The 17,117-nt window shown below is 36.3% G+C and overlaps 1 protein-coding gene across 3 annotated transcripts in view; it reads left to right on the top strand.

Annotated features, from left to right (window-relative positions):
* LOC121408164 (leupaxin-like) overlaps positions 1-15,851 on the top strand; it is a 54,180-nt gene extending 38,329 nt beyond the window's left edge. For 2 of the 3 annotated variants that reach the window (XM_041599512.1, XM_041599514.1), the window contains 6 exons: positions 3,461-3,617; positions 5,548-5,803; positions 8,172-8,477; positions 11,323-11,496; positions 12,652-12,882; positions 15,351-15,851. In XM_041599512.1, coding sequence (XP_041455446.1) covers positions 3,461-3,617; positions 5,548-5,803; positions 8,172-8,477; positions 11,323-11,496; positions 12,652-12,882; positions 15,351-15,617 — 1,391 coding nt within the window. In that variant the 3' untranslated portion in view covers positions 15,618-15,851. The remainder of the gene's footprint in view (positions 1-3,460; positions 3,618-5,547; positions 5,804-8,171; positions 8,478-11,322; positions 11,497-12,651; positions 12,883-15,350) is intronic. The other variant, XM_041599513.1, reaches the window with a different exon arrangement.
* The last annotated feature ends 1,266 nt before the right edge of the window (positions 15,852-17,117 follow it).

Below are 17,117 nucleotides of genomic sequence, written 5' to 3'. Positions count from 1 at the left end.
GTTTCACCTTATAACAGAGTACTGTGATTTGAGTGTTATTGTTGCTTCAGTTTTTGCAAATCGTTATTAGGAGCCATGTTTCTGCAATTTTGGAGTAATAATTTCCTAAATCTTGGCCTTTGTGAGAATCAGTCTTGATGTTATCCAAGGGTTAATGTGTTGTGACTAACTGATTGTAATATGGTGCAAATTTAAATTTTTAAGGGGTGTTGGGGGTATCCATTCCCCCCCCCCCCCTCATACTATCACTGCCCATTTAGTCATATACAGTAATTGTGAGAGATTTTATGGTGAAAGTACTTTTCCCTTTGCTAGTTTTTTGTTCTGCTCACCAAATTACAGTCTCAGCCTCACAATATCAATTAACATGATTTAATGGTCATAGAAACATGCAATATTTAACCATTATCTTTACATTGCCTGTTTTCATTGTGCATTATTTTCTATTTCATTGTTCATGTATGCACTAGAGAAAACACATTCCTTGCTGTGGTATTTACCAAGTGTTCTTTTTCTCTGTCAGGATACAGATGAGGCCTATGGCTAAGAATTGTCAATAAATTTTTATTTTCATATTTTTTTCTGGAATATGTTGCTGCATTACAAAGGAGTTATCTCGGATAACATCTACCTGCAGTTTTATCTATAGTTTGGTGGAACAGGAACTAACAAGTGATATTACATGTATTTCTCCCTGTCAGATTCCATGATATTCATCAAGATTATCATTTTGCTTTCAGCAGTTTTTAACATTTTAGACTTCTAGATTTGTGGAATATTTGGAATTTTAGACACAACATTTGTGATCCCTGGATAGTCTTTGGACATTGCATACAAAGAGGGGTGAACATCATTGTTTGCAATATCCTTGTTCCAACTTGGATTTTTATATTGATCAGTATTTGGCATAAGTGCTGCGATTTCACTAACTTGTATTGTATTTTGTGAAGCTGGATATCAATAGCTTATACTTTATTGGAACTGTGATTGAATCAGAGTGGAGGTGTAAACAAATTGTGATTTGCTGATAGTTCAAAGGATTTTATTAAATTTGCTGCAGAATGTATACTAAAAGAGGGCAGAAACCAAAAAGTGAGTTTATGATAGATATGCCATATGAACTGCTTGATGATATATTGTGAAACTTTAGGATGGTAACTTGTTGGATTTTGATTGTTTGTTATTATTAATTGTTCATATTTACAAAATATTTAATAAAGTTTACATTTAATGCAGTCAAGGTACTTGCCGTGTACTTTGAATTATACCTGAGCTAAAACTTATATTGGCAGTTTGCTCTTTCTTTGACCCTATACCAATACTTTTGTTTTCTCCAGAATTAAAACTAGCCCATGTCCAATGCATGATTGAGTTCTTTTTAGGTTAAGGTCTGTCTACGACAGATCACCTATTGATTTCGTCAGAATTTTCTTTATTTCTTTCTTTCTTTCTTTATTCATTGTACCTATTTTTTGTCGCCAACTTTTCTCGAAATTGGCTGAATCAATTTTGCTGATTTTTTCGTCATATATAGAATCTATCATAGAGACGGCAAAATAAGCTTTTCAAGGTCATATGGTCATGATGACGTCATCTACGTGCCATTTTGTAAAATTCTTCATTTGATCATATCTTCATTATCAATTATTAAAAATTAACAATATTTACATGACATTAACTTCATGTCAAGGGTCAAATGTCAATGTCATCAAAGGTCATGTAGAGGTCATGACGCGCGCGTACGCGTCAAAGGTAAAAAAATCGTCCAAATGACCTATAAATTTTTTTGGGTACGTTTCAGGTCATTTTAAGCATTTCAAAAATTTGCGCGCGCGCACATATGCGCGCGCGTTTCCGCGCGTTACACCTGAATGCAACGCAGAAAAATCGTTTCTTTAATATCATTGCATTGCTAATAAAATTCTGAGCAATTTGATACCTTGATCAACCTTCTACAACCATTAATAACGAAATTAACACCCGTTAAACTTTGCAGCACGTGTGCGCGCGAGCTCTCACTATAGGCCATATATGGGCAAAAACATGCCTATTGTAAATTCACTGTAGCTCTTTAAAAAATCTGTTGACCCCCAATTTTTTTTTAATATATCGATAGAGTATTAGTTGTAGATTTGATTTCATGTCACCATTGTCCCTAAATTATATCGTGACGTCATCAAATAGGCGCCCAAACTAAAAATTTCATTTTTTTAAAAAATGACGTCATCAAATTTATGCAAATTTGACTGTAACTTCTCGAATATAGATCATTTTTCGCCCAGATTTCGATAAGTTGTAGTTTATAATGTACTCTTTCTCCTCAGTTAAGATGAATATTCGTTTTGAGAAACGCATCATTGCGTAAAACAGCGATGAAAAGAGGCATGTCATTTTTCCTCATTTTGCGTGTAATCTCTATGGGACATGACTTTTTCCCAAAACTAGATTCGACATTCCTCTATTTCGTGAGCCATATCTCCATTTTTTTTGTCAGCTTTCCTTGAGCTTTTAAAATGTTGTAGCTGAGATTCTGGGCTATCGGAAGTGTGCCCTTCATTTTTTGATCAGATGCCGGGATCATGCCCGTATTTCACTTGCAAAATTGGAATTGTAATTCTCAAAATTGCTTACGTGTAATCTCTATGGGGAATATCGTGGCTCAATGGATAACGCATTTGACTTGCTTTCTCGAGGGCGGAGGTTCGAGTCCTGGGGTAGAAAAGATGATTTTTTTTTCATTTTTTTTTCTTTTTACCACCTCTTACATGATCCTTTATGATAATTAAAAGGTATGAAAGTTAAAATTTAGCAAGATAAAACAGATTATAATTGTTTTTTTTCATATCACATGTATTTTGTGTGTAATCTCTATGGGACATGACTTTTTCTCAAAACTAGATTCGACATTCCTCTATTTCGTGAGCCATATCTCCATTTCTTCTTGTCAGTTTTGCCGGAGCTTTTAATATGTTATAGCTGAGATTCTGGGCTTTCGGTAATGTGCCCTCCACTTTTTGATCAGATGCCGGGATCATGCCCGTTTTTCACTTGCAATATTGGAATTGTAATTCTCAAAATTGCTTACGTGTAAAGTCTATGGGAAACATTAATAATCACATTGAGCAATGGTCAAAATTTATTCTTAGGATGACTAGAATGAAGATTATCAATCATATCTAAATTATTCATTTTATACATTAGCCGACTCTGAATGAAAAATCATGACAGACCACCTAATTCGTCCGCATGACGAATTAAATTCTAGTTTATGTTAATGCCTTTATGCAACTATTGGAATGATGATTTTGAAAAGGTATATTTTCTTGATTCATTTATGTTATGTACATGTAAAATAGGCATTGACAGGTACCTAACTTGTATTTCATACAGTGCATTTACTTGAAATGTAATTCACAGTTGATTTACTCTTAATTTTTATTCTTTTATCTATTCTGAACAGCTTCCACCCCACCACCCAAGCCACCACCCCCGGCAGCTGGTATAGTAAAGCCTCCTCGGACCAACATGGGAGGCGGAGTCGGAGGAGGAGGAGGGGGCGGAGTCAGTGACCTCAATGACATGTTAGATGACCTTGTAGGCACCGTTACACCGTCTTCGTAAGTCGATTTCCAAATTTTTATTTCGAGGATGAAAAGTTTACTTTCAGCATGCGTATTTGATAGAGTTCAGATTGGGGTTTTTCTGGCATGTTATTGAGGTGCTTTCGTTTCCAAGAGTAAGATGGGTGGCAGTTATTGGAACCATTGCCCACTCTAAATTTCTGATAGGCATTCGATACAATAATGCACCCACCCGATGGGCTTTAATTCCTCACTGGTGAAGAAAGCTTTTTGGAAAGTAAATATTCTTGAAGCCCAGTGGCAAGGTGATATGCAGTTTTTCAATCACAACTAAAAAGAGGCAGCTTCGTATTAAGGCATTTTAGCAATCACTTCCTCAGACATGTTTTATAACGCATAGAATCTTTTGTCAAAAGCTCTTTCTAGCAAGCAGTCTTTGTCAAAAATCGGTGAATGGACGACATATTTAATTTGAAATTTGTTGTCTGCTTCAAATCTTAAGATGACGTGCTGTCCCGGTCCACAAACTTTCAGCAATGACTTCTGTCCATTGTGATTTGATGGGCATTTTCAACAGAATCTAAACGTTACAGAAAGTGTAATTGAAGTGGATGTTGAAATATGGACCTTGCTGTGTTAGATACACACAGATACATACTGTGTTCAGATTATCCTCCGCTCACCAGGACATCCCTCATGGTGATCTTGGTGTGGGTGTGTGATTGTTCTAGTCATTTAAAAGTTTAATGTTAACATCCTTGTGATTGAGCCAATTACTTGAACATGCCCATGAAGGACATGTGTAATAAACTGGGAAGTTTGTTTAATATCATCTCATTTTTATTGATCTTTCTTTTACTATTTTACGACTTTTGATTAAAAAACCAATTGATGTGAGGTGCTATACATTTAGCCTGTCTTTGATTGAATCATTCTCTTTCTTTGTGTTATCACTGCTATATGCCAAGTAAAGAATATCGAAGCTACACTTTAGCCTGTGTAAAAATATTGATCATTTGTGCAGAGCTCTTGTAAACTTTGATCAGTTTTTTTAAACGCAGTTTATGTTCTATATCAAATTATTGGGGACTCTTAGTTAGGCCAATTCTTTTCTTTGTATAAATCCTTCGCGGCCGAATAAGGAATAAATTAAAAAGAAGACAACTCATACTATTATTTTGTAGATATATGAGCGCCGGGCTGTGCTGACTGGCAGCAAGTAAATTAGCTAGCGCTGCATGAGCGCTGCAGAGAGACTGAATGTGACGATGTCCTGCCTTAATCTTTGCGACTTGTACTAGCTACCACTTTCATGCAATGGAGTAGAGTGAGTCTTCGCAATCAGATTGTTAAAACTAATAATTGTAAGGTCTTTATCAGTTAGCTAAGTTATCAAGCATAAGTTAAAAAATGGTCGCTGTTTGCATGATAATATGATAATTACTTTTATGTTTCATGATATGAAACGAATGAGAAAGTCAAGAATATATGAGGACATGTTAAAGACCGAAACCACAAAAATTAGAGTCCCCAAAAGTTTGTAATTTTCTGAAATGCAAATGCTGTGTTCTTCCATGTTCTAACCACTTGATTCAGTGTTCTTCATTGACACATACAAAACAATTGTAAATACATGTATATATATAGCAAAAATAAATGTATGTAAGGAAGAGGTTGTGAAATTATTATTAATCTACATGCATTACAGTCAGCTTATAAAAGCTTGATAAACACTGCCCTCTCTCATAGTCTGCGAGCACAGACTCAAATTTTACACTTGAAATTAAAGGTAGGAGCAGCCAACTGCACACAAGAATGAATCAAGTCTCCCACTTCAAACTCTGCAGTATACACTATGCGAAAGCCAAAGGTACATGTATATGCTTGCGGACTACTCCTTTGGATTGAACAAAAATACATCCTATGTGCATACAATTGAGTTTTAATCACTTGATTATTTTTCCAGCAGCTATACAGTAGAGACAACCACGAAGACCTACACCACCCACTCCCAGCCTCCTGCTCGCCCCCAACCTGCCCCACCCACCAACGGTGCCCCGCCTCCCCAGCAGCAGCAGCAGCCAATCAATAGAGTGATGGCAAACAACACCCATGCCCCACCCCCAGGAGGTCAATCTCAGATTAGTATGCCACCTCCCAGGACTGCTTCCTCAGCCACCAAGGAGCTTGACGATCTAATGGCGTCACTCTCAGATTTCCAGGTAAACTACTCCGCTTCCATAACATCATTATTAATCTGATTTTATTTTCCAAATTGGCAACAAAATTGTCATTTTCTATTCATTTTTATAATTTGAAGATGAAAGATATGGGTCTAAACATTAGGCAAAATGAATGATAGCAGATCTTAATAGAAAGTTGCCAGTTTGCATTTTTAAGTAATGATTTGTTATTTTTATTGTGTTTCAAATTCAGATTGGTGAAATATTAGCTTAAAGAGGAATGAAACCTTTGGAACAAGTAGGCTTGTGTCGAAACAGAAAAATCAAAGAATAAGAACAAAGAAAGTTTGAGAAAAATCGGACGAATAATGAGAAAGTTATGAGAATTTGAATATTACAATCACTTATGCTATGGAGATCCTCTTATTGGCAATGCGACAAGGATGTGTGATGTCACAAGTCTTTCAAAAAACTTTCCCTGTGATGGACTAGAAAATACCCCAAAAATATCTATTTATGCTTTTTCTTATGGTGATACAAACTCTTTATCCATGATGTATTCTTAAAAAATCTGTATTACATGCCCTCATATAGAAAGAACACATGATCTACTGATAGATGTGATAAAAGAGGCAGTTTAAGTGAAATATATACTAAAGTAATGGGGAGAGTTGTTCACAAGTGACATCACACATCTTTGTCACATTACCAATGTGAGGATCTCCATAACATTAGTGATTACAATATTCAAATGCTCATAACTTTCTCATTATTTGTCCGAATTTTCTCAAACTTTCGTTGATCTGTTTCTTTGATTTTTCTGTTTTCATACAAATTATTTTGTTCCAAAGATTTCATTCTCCTTTAAGGGGATGCTCCGGGCTGAGAATATTTGTATCAAAATAAATAGAGTAAAATTCACAGAAGTTGCAGCAATTTATAACTAACAAAATCAGTTGTCAATCCAGTTGTTTTAGTTCTTGGTAGAATTTTTTTAATAAACCTAATTTCATATAATAAAATAAAAAGAACAAGTGGGGATATGGCATCATCAGCCCACCTAATGAATATTCATAAATACATGCCTAGAAATATCTTCCCTGAATAATGCAAATATTTTAAGTGCAATAACTTTGTTATTTGTTATGCAATTTTGATCAAATTTTCAGCATTTTGCTCTGTTAATTTTACTCTATTTATTTAGTTATAAATGTCTTCAGCCTGGAGCATCCCTTTGATTTAAACAGGTTTTCGCTGGAATGGGTGTGCATATGACATTGGAAATGGTATCATATTTGCCAGCACTTCATCATCTATCACTCTCATCATATTTCTTGCATGATAACTGGCAATCAGTACATAGGAAAATACTGAAAGTGCCTCCTCAGGGAGACACTGTTCTCTATGGGTTAAAGTGAGATTATTCTCAGGTTTATGCTAGCCTGTAATCAAGATGGAGGCTGCAGCTGTATATTTGCCACTACAATAAACATAAGTGACTGCATCTGATGTGGCTAGACTACAGTGGGTGCAAAGCAAATGTTGCTTATACCAGCTGGTCTTTACTTCAGACTTTGTTTACATTTATTTATTGACTATGATACGGTGCAGGATTTTCATTCGACAAATTGCCACCAGACATTTGTCATTAAAAACAAAACACTGACCGAAATGAAACAAAAGTGTATGATTATGTGATGGTTGCTCTGTAGTCACTGTTCGTAGTTTTATGCATCAGACATGTTGGATATGTCTCGCTTTAATAACAGCATCAGACTCGTAAAAGCATAGAGGATAGTTGCAGCCACAGACTATATTTAAGGCTACTTTCATGGGGATATTGATGCTCTGCTGTGCTTATCAAGTATCAGGTGTTATCCATCATATACAGTAGAAGGGATGTATGAAAAACATGCATTTTCAACATATTGCCTCCTATGATAAAGTAACTGGCCCATATTTTGAAGTCGGATTTGGTTTAAACTCTGATCTAAAGATGTGTTTTAACAATGAAAAGCCCTTGTTACAAAATTTTTAAACTACAGATTTTGAATTATTTCATCTGTTACTCTGATCTTTCATAACTGTAAAGGAATGATGACTGAATTAGTTTTCATCGCTGTTATGTCATGATGAAAGAGTGCAATGCACAAAAGAAACATCCAAATGTTAACAAAATTATGACATTTTTGGCCTTCCATAATTTCAGCACAGAGTATGTGACCATGGCTGAAGTTAACCCGACTTAAGAATGTGGGTCACTATCTTTTTCTTCCTTATGTGACATTGCTCGGAGTGTAGTTCAGAGAGTTTGTTTGCTACATGTATTGACTAATCATTTGATTAGACTTTCGTCTTATGATACTCCATTAACTAGAACTACATTATTTCCCCCAAAATACACCAGCTCTCACCAACAGACACCATGCCCCAGGAGCCCGCCTATGCCCAGCCCCACAAAGTCACCCCACCCCCAAAGCCAGCTCACCCACCCCCTAACATGGTGAACATCAACAACACTCCCCCACCCCCAGTGGCCCAGTCATACCCACCTCAGCAACCACCTGCCCCCGCCCAGCAGAACCATGCCCCATCCCAGCCCAGTCAGCTGGATTCCATGTTGGATCATCTCAATTCGGATGTCAGTAGACAAGGTGTGCAGACTATTACTAAGGGAATGTGTGCAGCTTGTCAGAAACCCATAGCTGGACAGGTAAATGATATCACCTCTTTCACTTTTGGCATAACTTTGAACAATAAAGCCATTTAAAACAATATAGATTCTTCCCCTCCCCCTTCCTGTGGGGGCCATTCTATGCCTGTGTCGAATAACGCTAGGGGGTAGGAAATAATTTACAAATATACAAGGTTTTGAGTAAATATAGAGGAATTACTTGTCTGCGATTGGACTGATATTATTTATCCTGAGGGGTGTAGCCCCCGAGTGATAAATAGTAGTATTGTCGATACAACCGAGGATGAATACGTAGATTTGGGGTTACTTCTATAAAAGCTTTACCAAATATATGAATATTTTATAGATTTTATAGATTTCTACAGCACAGGGGTACCCACAAGTTCTTTTTGTTAAACATATAAGAAATAAGATTGTCCCCAAGAAAAAAGATATTAACATAAAAAATGAAATTGATTTCACTGAATCTTTGTATCCTTGAGTATTCCCATGTACAGTGGTGCTCAAAAGTTAGTGAAACCTCACTAGAAAATGAACATATTCAAAGAGTTTCTCTGGGCTCGCTGAACATTGTAGTGTTGTTGTCTACATTCAACATCGATCATGAAAGAGTGCATTTTGTGGTGGGGTTCACTATCTTTGAAAACAACTGTATGTGGCATGGTATGGATGCGCAACTCTGAATTGCAGTGGGATTTCAACCAAAGTACATTTGCATGAGTCACTCGTAATGAATTTTTCAAGAACCCTCTTCATACATCTATCATTGAGAGTGACAGTTGTGTTAACATGTCAGGTAAATTAAAGGACAAGTTCACCCCAACAAAAACTTGATTTGAAATAAAAGGAGAAAAATTCAACAAGCACAACACTGAAAAATTCATCAAAATCGGATGTAAAATAAGAAGGTTATGGCATTTTAAAGTTTTGCTTATTTTCAATAAAATAGTTATATGAACGAGCCAGTTATATCAAAATGAGAGAGTTGATGACATCACTCACTCACTATTTCTTTTGTATTTTATTATATGAAATATTTTTATTTTCTCGTCATTGTCATGTATTTGTAAATGAAGTTTCATTCCTCCCTAAACACGTGGAATTCCATTATTTTAACATTTTGTGCTTCAGGCAAGGAGGTCCTAATTGTCAAATTCGTAAAAATTGAAATATTGTATAATTCAAACAATAAAAAACAAAAGAAATAGTGAGTGAGTGACATCATTGACTTTCTCATTTGGATTTAACTGGCTCGTTCATATAACTATTTTGTTGAAAATATGCGAAACTTTGAAATGTCATAACTTTTATATTTTACATCCAATTATGATGAAATTTTCAGCATTGTGCTTGTCTGATTTTTATCTATTGATTCAAATCAACATCTTCTGAGGTGGACTTGACCTTTAACTGGTTCATGAAGGCAAAATATTTGTCTAGAATGTTCCCAGATTAATCAATGTGAACAAGGTTCCAAGGTCTGTTTCTAGTTTCATATTCTACAGGAAGTATGGCCGACAAAAGCCAGTGTGAGATCTCTTGCTTTACAGCTCCTTATTTTTATTTTGTTCATTGTGGTTTGTGATTTTCAATCCTGTTGACAAACTATTGTCATGAAATGCACCTCCTTCAACTCTGCTAAAAAGCAAAAAGAGGCCAAGGGATTATTCTGAAGGTTCATGCACTCTTTAGAAGATATGGGGCCTGTTTCATAAAGAGATACAACTATGCCAACTTTGTCATTATGGCAATTACCATGGTAACAGGACCCAGCAGCCAATGAGAATCAAGGTTACTATGGTAGTTGCCATAATGGCAGAGTTACAACAGTTGTAACTCTTTATGAAACGGGCCCCTGATGTCTTTTGAAGAGATCCTAGGCTTTCTATTTGTTCGGGTGGAAGTGTGTAGATGTAAGATAATATTTCCTTAGGAAATAACAATGTAACAGATCATCTTTTTTTTCCACTAGGAAATGGAATGCTGTTTTCTTTTTAGCAAGCTACATGTAGCCGGTTTATATGTGGTGTACCTCTTTGACATTAGTGATTGAATGATTTAAAGCCATAAAACATCCTGACTATAACAGGTAGGGGGTAGGGGATGGCTTCCAAACTGCAAACTGAAAAAAGTCTTTTGTTTACCATACGAGGAATTCAACACATAAAATTCAGCAGCTATACAAATTGGTCTTTGAAAATTCACAAGTGAGTCTTAATCCAGTGCCTAGGGATTATCCATTAGCATACAATTTTTTTAATTGTTATTTAAATGTAGGATATAGATTTCAGCTGTACTCTTAGTGGTCCATTGCAATAATCTCAAAAAGCCCAAATATAACTGATTATCTGTTTTTAGATGTATGCCTATGGAGATTATATAATTGAAAAAAATAATGTATGGTGTGTTTTTTTTAAAGAGTATTGAACAGTTAATAAATATTCACTAATTTTGTCTACATGATTATAAGTTGATGATCATGTTATTGTGATGTCACAATTAGCTTGAGCACAGTGTGATATGCACAATACACAAATTTTGGCTTGTAAGGTCTAACCAAGTAGTCTGGATTTCACGAGAGATTCCCCTGTATTGAATCACAATTTGCTTTTTCTTGTGGATTATCTACACCTAAATAATATTTGATGATCACTTTCCCAATGGATAATTGCAATATTCATCTACAATACTTTGGGATACAGCATACATGTACCATAAAAAGTTTAAGTACCAATTCATTAATCTTGTAGAGAAGGGTAATGGTGTGTTAATGATAAATTGATGTGAATTTGAGATGACATGTTGAAAGTCAAAGGTCATTTTACCATCAGAGTGAATTCATGTGTCTTTCCCCTTTCGTCAGATTGTGACAGCTCTTGGTCAGACGTGGCATTCTGAGCACTTCGTCTGTGCTGGATGTCAGAAAGGACTTGGTACCCAGACCTTCTTTGAGCGAGATGCTCAAGCCTTCTGTGAAGAGTGCTACCACGATTTCTTTGCTCCCAAATGTGCCTACTGCAATGGCCCTATCAAGGATGTAAGTAAAGGGCTATCACACAGGGAACACAATGCTTTGCTATCATTGTACAACATATTTTTTATGATTGATTGCATTGACTGCACTGTATAATTAATAGTGAAAATCAAGTGCATGATTAAAGGGGAAGTTCACCCTGAAGAAAAGAGTGTTGTAAATATAGGAGAAAAAAATCATTACAAATATTGGTGAAGGTTTGAAGAAAATCCATTAAAGATTGAGAAAGTTCTTGTTATTTTCAGTTTTGGATTTTTAAATGAATGAAACAGTTTGTTGTTCATTAGCATATGCTGGATGAATTATCCAGGGCCCCATCTTACAAAGAGTTACAATAGATCAACCTCAACTGTGTAGAAATCTATCAGTGTCCTAATTTTTTCTACATGAATTTACTCGCTGTCCTTTCTAAGCAAGCGAAGCACAATTTCCAAGGAAACGGTGAATGTATTAATATGGATGTACATCATAATCTATAAAATATTTTGAACTAACGTGCAGTTAAGTTGTTGACATTGCTGGCTTTCCATAGTTGTGGTTGTTCTGATCAATCACAACTTTTTTAAGACGGGGCCCCAGGGGTGACAGTCATTTAATATATGCTTGGTCTGTAAGCACTTGGTCAAATTAACATTTAAATCTGTGGAGTCTAATCTATCTTTGTCAGTAGCATGTCTAATTTCCTCTTGGTCAAATGTTGAGTTTGTCTAATATCCAAATGAATAATTTTAGTATTGTTCATTAAATAGAAGCATGTTAAATTGGGATTGAAAAATTGTTGCCAAGGGGCCCGTTGCAGAAGGAGTTGCAATCAAACACAGATCTAAAAAAAAATCATGCGTAACTCGATTTTCAACCAATCAACAGCGCGCATTTTGGACTTGCGATTGAATTTGTACTTGCGTTTAAACGCAACTCTTTCTGCAACGGACCCCTGGTCTTATGGTACTCACCTGGGTTTTTACAGTTAATAAAATTTTAAATGTAATTCAATATTTAAACCATTTAAAGCTCCCTTTTACCATTGGAAAAAGAAGAAAAATGATCGAGGGATAGAACTCAACCAGGCATATGATTAGGATCAAATTTTCATTTAGTTAAAAAAAAAATCAATGAAGGATTGACTCTCATTGTATATTGTATTGCTCCATCTTGCAGAGGTGTGTGACTGCTATGGATAAGACCTGGCATCCAGATCATTTCTTCTGCGCCCAGTGTGGTAAAACGTTTGGTGATAGTGGCTTCCACGAGAAGAATGGCAGAGCTTACTGTCGGGATGATTACTTTGATATGTTTGCCCCGAAATGCGGAGGATGCAACAGAGCGATCATGGATAATTTCATCACAGCACTAAATGCACAGTGGCATCCAGATTGCTTTGTGTGTGCGGTGAGTCAAGATCAATCATTTTTTTGTCTCGCCTGCATAGCAGAGCGAGACTATAGGCGCTGCTTTTCTGATGGCGGCGGCGTCGCCGTCAACATCAAATCTTAACCCAAGGTTAAGTTTTTGAAATGTCATCATAACTTAAAAAGTATATGGACCTAGTTCATGAAACTTGCACATAATGGTAATGAAGTATTACTGAACATCCTGCCTGAGTTTTAGGTCACATGACTAAGGGCAAAGGTCATTTAGGGTCATTGAACTTTGGGCATGTTAGGAGTATTTGTTGAATTTCTATCATAACTTTAAATTTTATGGAGCAGTCAGTCGGCAAGTCCCAAGAAAATGGCTTCTTTCATCCTAGTGATGTTCATGACAAGAGGAGTTTTGCATATTTAATGAGCTTAATGCGGACCAAAAAAACCTCTTTTCACTCAGTCATTGCTGCTCTAATTGGGTATTGAATTTCATGATTTTGGTATCATTGTAAAGAAGAAGAATCATTCTTTCAGGTCATGTGTTTGCATTTATTAAAATATTTTGTAATATAGCTTAAACTTTTGATCTAAAATATCTGCAAAATAATTATTTTCACCTGACAAAAGCTGCTATTTTTACACTTTATTTTTGTTTGAGCCCACATTATTTTTAGATCATGATAAAGCTGAATATGTATGCTTTAAGATGGTATAGACCTGTGTCAAAATAAGAATTGGTTTAATCGGGTCAATATCACACTTATCATTGACCAAGTACAAAAAGCAGCTTGAAAACAAGAATACTGCACTCTGATTGGTCAAACAGAGCACACACTGGCAAATTCCAACTATTCCAGTGCATGGGTTCATGGGAGGGTCACACTTTCCATGTGGTAATCTCCTCAAATTACCCGCGCCTGTTTTGTAAACCTTATCCAGCCAATCAGAACTCTGGATTTTATGCAACTACAAAATTTCAGAAATCTTGTCTTGTACCTTGGTGGGAAAAGTCTGATCTTGATTTGATTATAAATAGGTGCCTCATATCAATAGTGGCATTGTGAGAAAGTACAGAAGTTCAGCTTTATTGTGATATGTATATATATCATTGAGGCTCAAAATAAAAAGTTTTGCACAATATGCAAAAGAAAACAGAGGAAGAAAATTCAGTTTTGAGGCACATTTTCAGGCCCGAAATTCATTTATCAAAATATTGTATACAAAATAAATGGCCAATGTGAAAGAGTAACATTTACCCAATCTGATGGTGCAATGATATTTCATTTAACTAGAGGTTAAATCAGGTAAATTCTTAGAGAAACAAAAATATCACGAATCATGAGATTTTGCAAGGAGGAGGATTCAGCCACGAGATGATTTGGATGAATCTGGCCTTTTTGCTCATTATCATAGGGACCTGCGGTCTGACTGGGAGCTAGTTCATAAAACTTGGACATAAGAGTAATCAACTATCACTGAACATCCTGTGCGAGTTTCAGGTCACTTGACCAAGGTCAAAGGTCATTTAGGATCAATGAACTTTGGTCATGTTGGGGGTATAATGTTGAATTGGCATCATAACTGAGAAAGTTTATGGATCTAGTTCATGAAATGTAGACATTTATAAGGGTAATCAAGTATAAACGCTAGTTTTGCACACATCTTAGATCGCATGATCATGGTCAAAGGTCATTTTGGGTCAATAGACATAGTATTTTATAATCATGTGAATTTTTCTTATGTGAATAATTATTGAATAGCTATTTTCAAAGTCAGCACTGTTGCTATATCAAATCGCGTAATGCAGGCGAGACTGCCAGAGGCCTTCCACTTGCTTTCAATTGTATATTAAACATGCAGTGGTTTTAGAAGTATTTTCATCATGACTGTGAACTGTTTCTATCAATTTCAATGGTGTTAGCAACCCACTTCTCTTATCATCATCATTGCTGGTGTCATTGTCAGCATTATCTGCATCATCACTACCACAGCTACCAACATCACCTCCCTTCTCTTCCCCCCCCCCTCCCCTCTCCCTACTCCCACTCCCATCCCTTTCACCTCCTTTCTCTTATATTTCTCCCCCCCCCCCCTTTTCCTCTCCCTTTCCTCCTCTCCCCCTCCTACTTCTCCCATCATTATCAATATTGTTATAATCACTATTAGAGACAGCTGTTATGATAATTAATATTGCTTTATATGCTAATTAGAACTTATTTTAATTTTCAGCAACTGATAGAAAGTGTCATTATTACTTGAATGTCATGATCCCCTAAATGAAAATCTGATGCAATGATTAAAAAAAATGTTGTTTAGCCCAAAGTGAAGATGAAGCTGAAATGAAATAGCGTAACATAAAAAAAGTCATTTTAAATTGGGAATATATATGTGTGTATGTAATCAATAGCATAGAATCATTTACTTGTGAGTATTCTGTAAAATGCTGGAGAACCATTTGGAACAATCTTTTCTCATTTTTATCTCATCCTCCAGACTTGTAGAAAACCTTTCAACGAAGGTGACTTCTTTGATCACGATGGCGTCCCCTACTGTGAGATCCACTACCACGCTGTACGGGGGTCCCTCTGTGCCGGCTGTAACAAGCCAATCACGAGTCGCTGCATCACGGCCATGCAGCGCAAGTTCCACCCGGAGTGCTTTGTCTGCGATTACTGCCTGAAGCAACTGAACAAGGGAACCTTCAAGGAACAAAATGGCAAGGCGTACTGTCACACTTGCTTCATCAAGCTATTCAACTAGGTCTCTGTAGAGTAGTGGATGTCTGAAATTCAATAGACCCAAGGCTTGTAATGATGGCTAATGTCCCTTAAGACCGAAGGCACATATGACATATGTCCCAATAGAATGAATGCTCACATGACTGGAGAGCCTTATTGAGTTTGTCCAAGAGTCTGGAAGCACATGTGACCAGTGACCCAAGAGATGTTCCAAGTGACGGAATGTCACTTGACTGAAGGCCTTATTTAAAATATCCATGTGGCGAATCTAACAAAGTCCTTTGAGACCGAAGGCACATGAGACAGATGCCCGAAGAGATCGAAAGCCCACGTTCATGTAACCGATGGCCCATGGTTGTTATGGTCATCTATATCTGTGGAAAACTTGCCTCGGAGACCACAAGACCAATGATTCTTCAGATGGACACCTCAGCTTGCTGATCACTATGTTTGTGATCCATTGATCAAGTGGGATGCCCTTTTGCCTATGTTTCACTGGTGGAGTTCCTTTTCCTTACATTTAGGATTTCCCAAAATTGTTCAGTAGGGGAAGAATATCATGAAACCATCTTCAGTTCATCCTCACCTACATCTCTTGTAAAATTTCTGTATTTTTTAAATAATTTGGTAATTTTCACAACAGTTCAAGATGTTGGTATTCGGAGAGAAAATCCAGCTGCTGAACTGAACTCCACAAGAAGACTTTGATTGGATGTGACAAAAAGCTTAATTAGCTTAATAACATCTCTTCATGCAAGAGGTGCTTTATCTGTCAACTTAATCAGACTTGATCAATTTGATTTGGGCACTGGTCTGTTCAGCTCTGGCAGGCATTTGGGATAAATCGTCTTAAATAGAGAAGCAGTCTTGATTGACTTTAGTCTGGTAGGGTAGGTAGATTAACACTGGCTATCTTGCTCACCTAGACTGACCAGCCTTCAAATCAGATTGACAGAGCCTGATGTTGTTCACAGTGAATTATCATCTAGAAGCTTTGTGGACTGTCCTACTAACATCATTAAAGGTCTATCACTGAAGTTTGAAATGGGCGATTCCATGCTAGAAAAATCATTTTCACACTTTCAACCTGCTGTCCATACAAATGAGGTTTGTATGCTAATGATAAAGTACTACTGGGTAGTCTTGTAAAACATGACGATTAACAAAAATAAGCTGTCCATGGGTGAATCAGAGTTGAAAATTTGATGAAAATATTTATCAAATTTCCTTTAACATGAACACTTACTGCACATTGAAACTTACCGTTTCTTTCAATATTATTTTAACTCAAAGTAATATTCTATTTTTATCTACACAACAGATTTACTTTATTTCAATTTCAATCACTTGACCTTTGCTTCAACTAAACCACTTTTCTTCTGCTTTTGTTCATTGTTGATCATTTAGCCCTATTTGTTTATGTATTTTGATTTCAAACATGATAGTAGAAAATCAATTTATTGTTTTTCTATCAATCGCAACTTATGATTTATCTCTCACCATTGTATAATTATACTATCTC

This window comes from Lytechinus variegatus, chromosome 2 (assembly GCF_018143015.1).
Source record: "Lytechinus variegatus isolate NC3 chromosome 2, Lvar_3.0, whole genome shotgun sequence".
NCBI lineage: Eukaryota > Metazoa > Echinodermata > Echinoidea > Temnopleuroida > Toxopneustidae > Lytechinus > Lytechinus variegatus.
The sequence above is the reverse complement of the archived record's forward strand: the minus strand, read 5'-3'. Positions and strand labels throughout refer to the sequence as shown.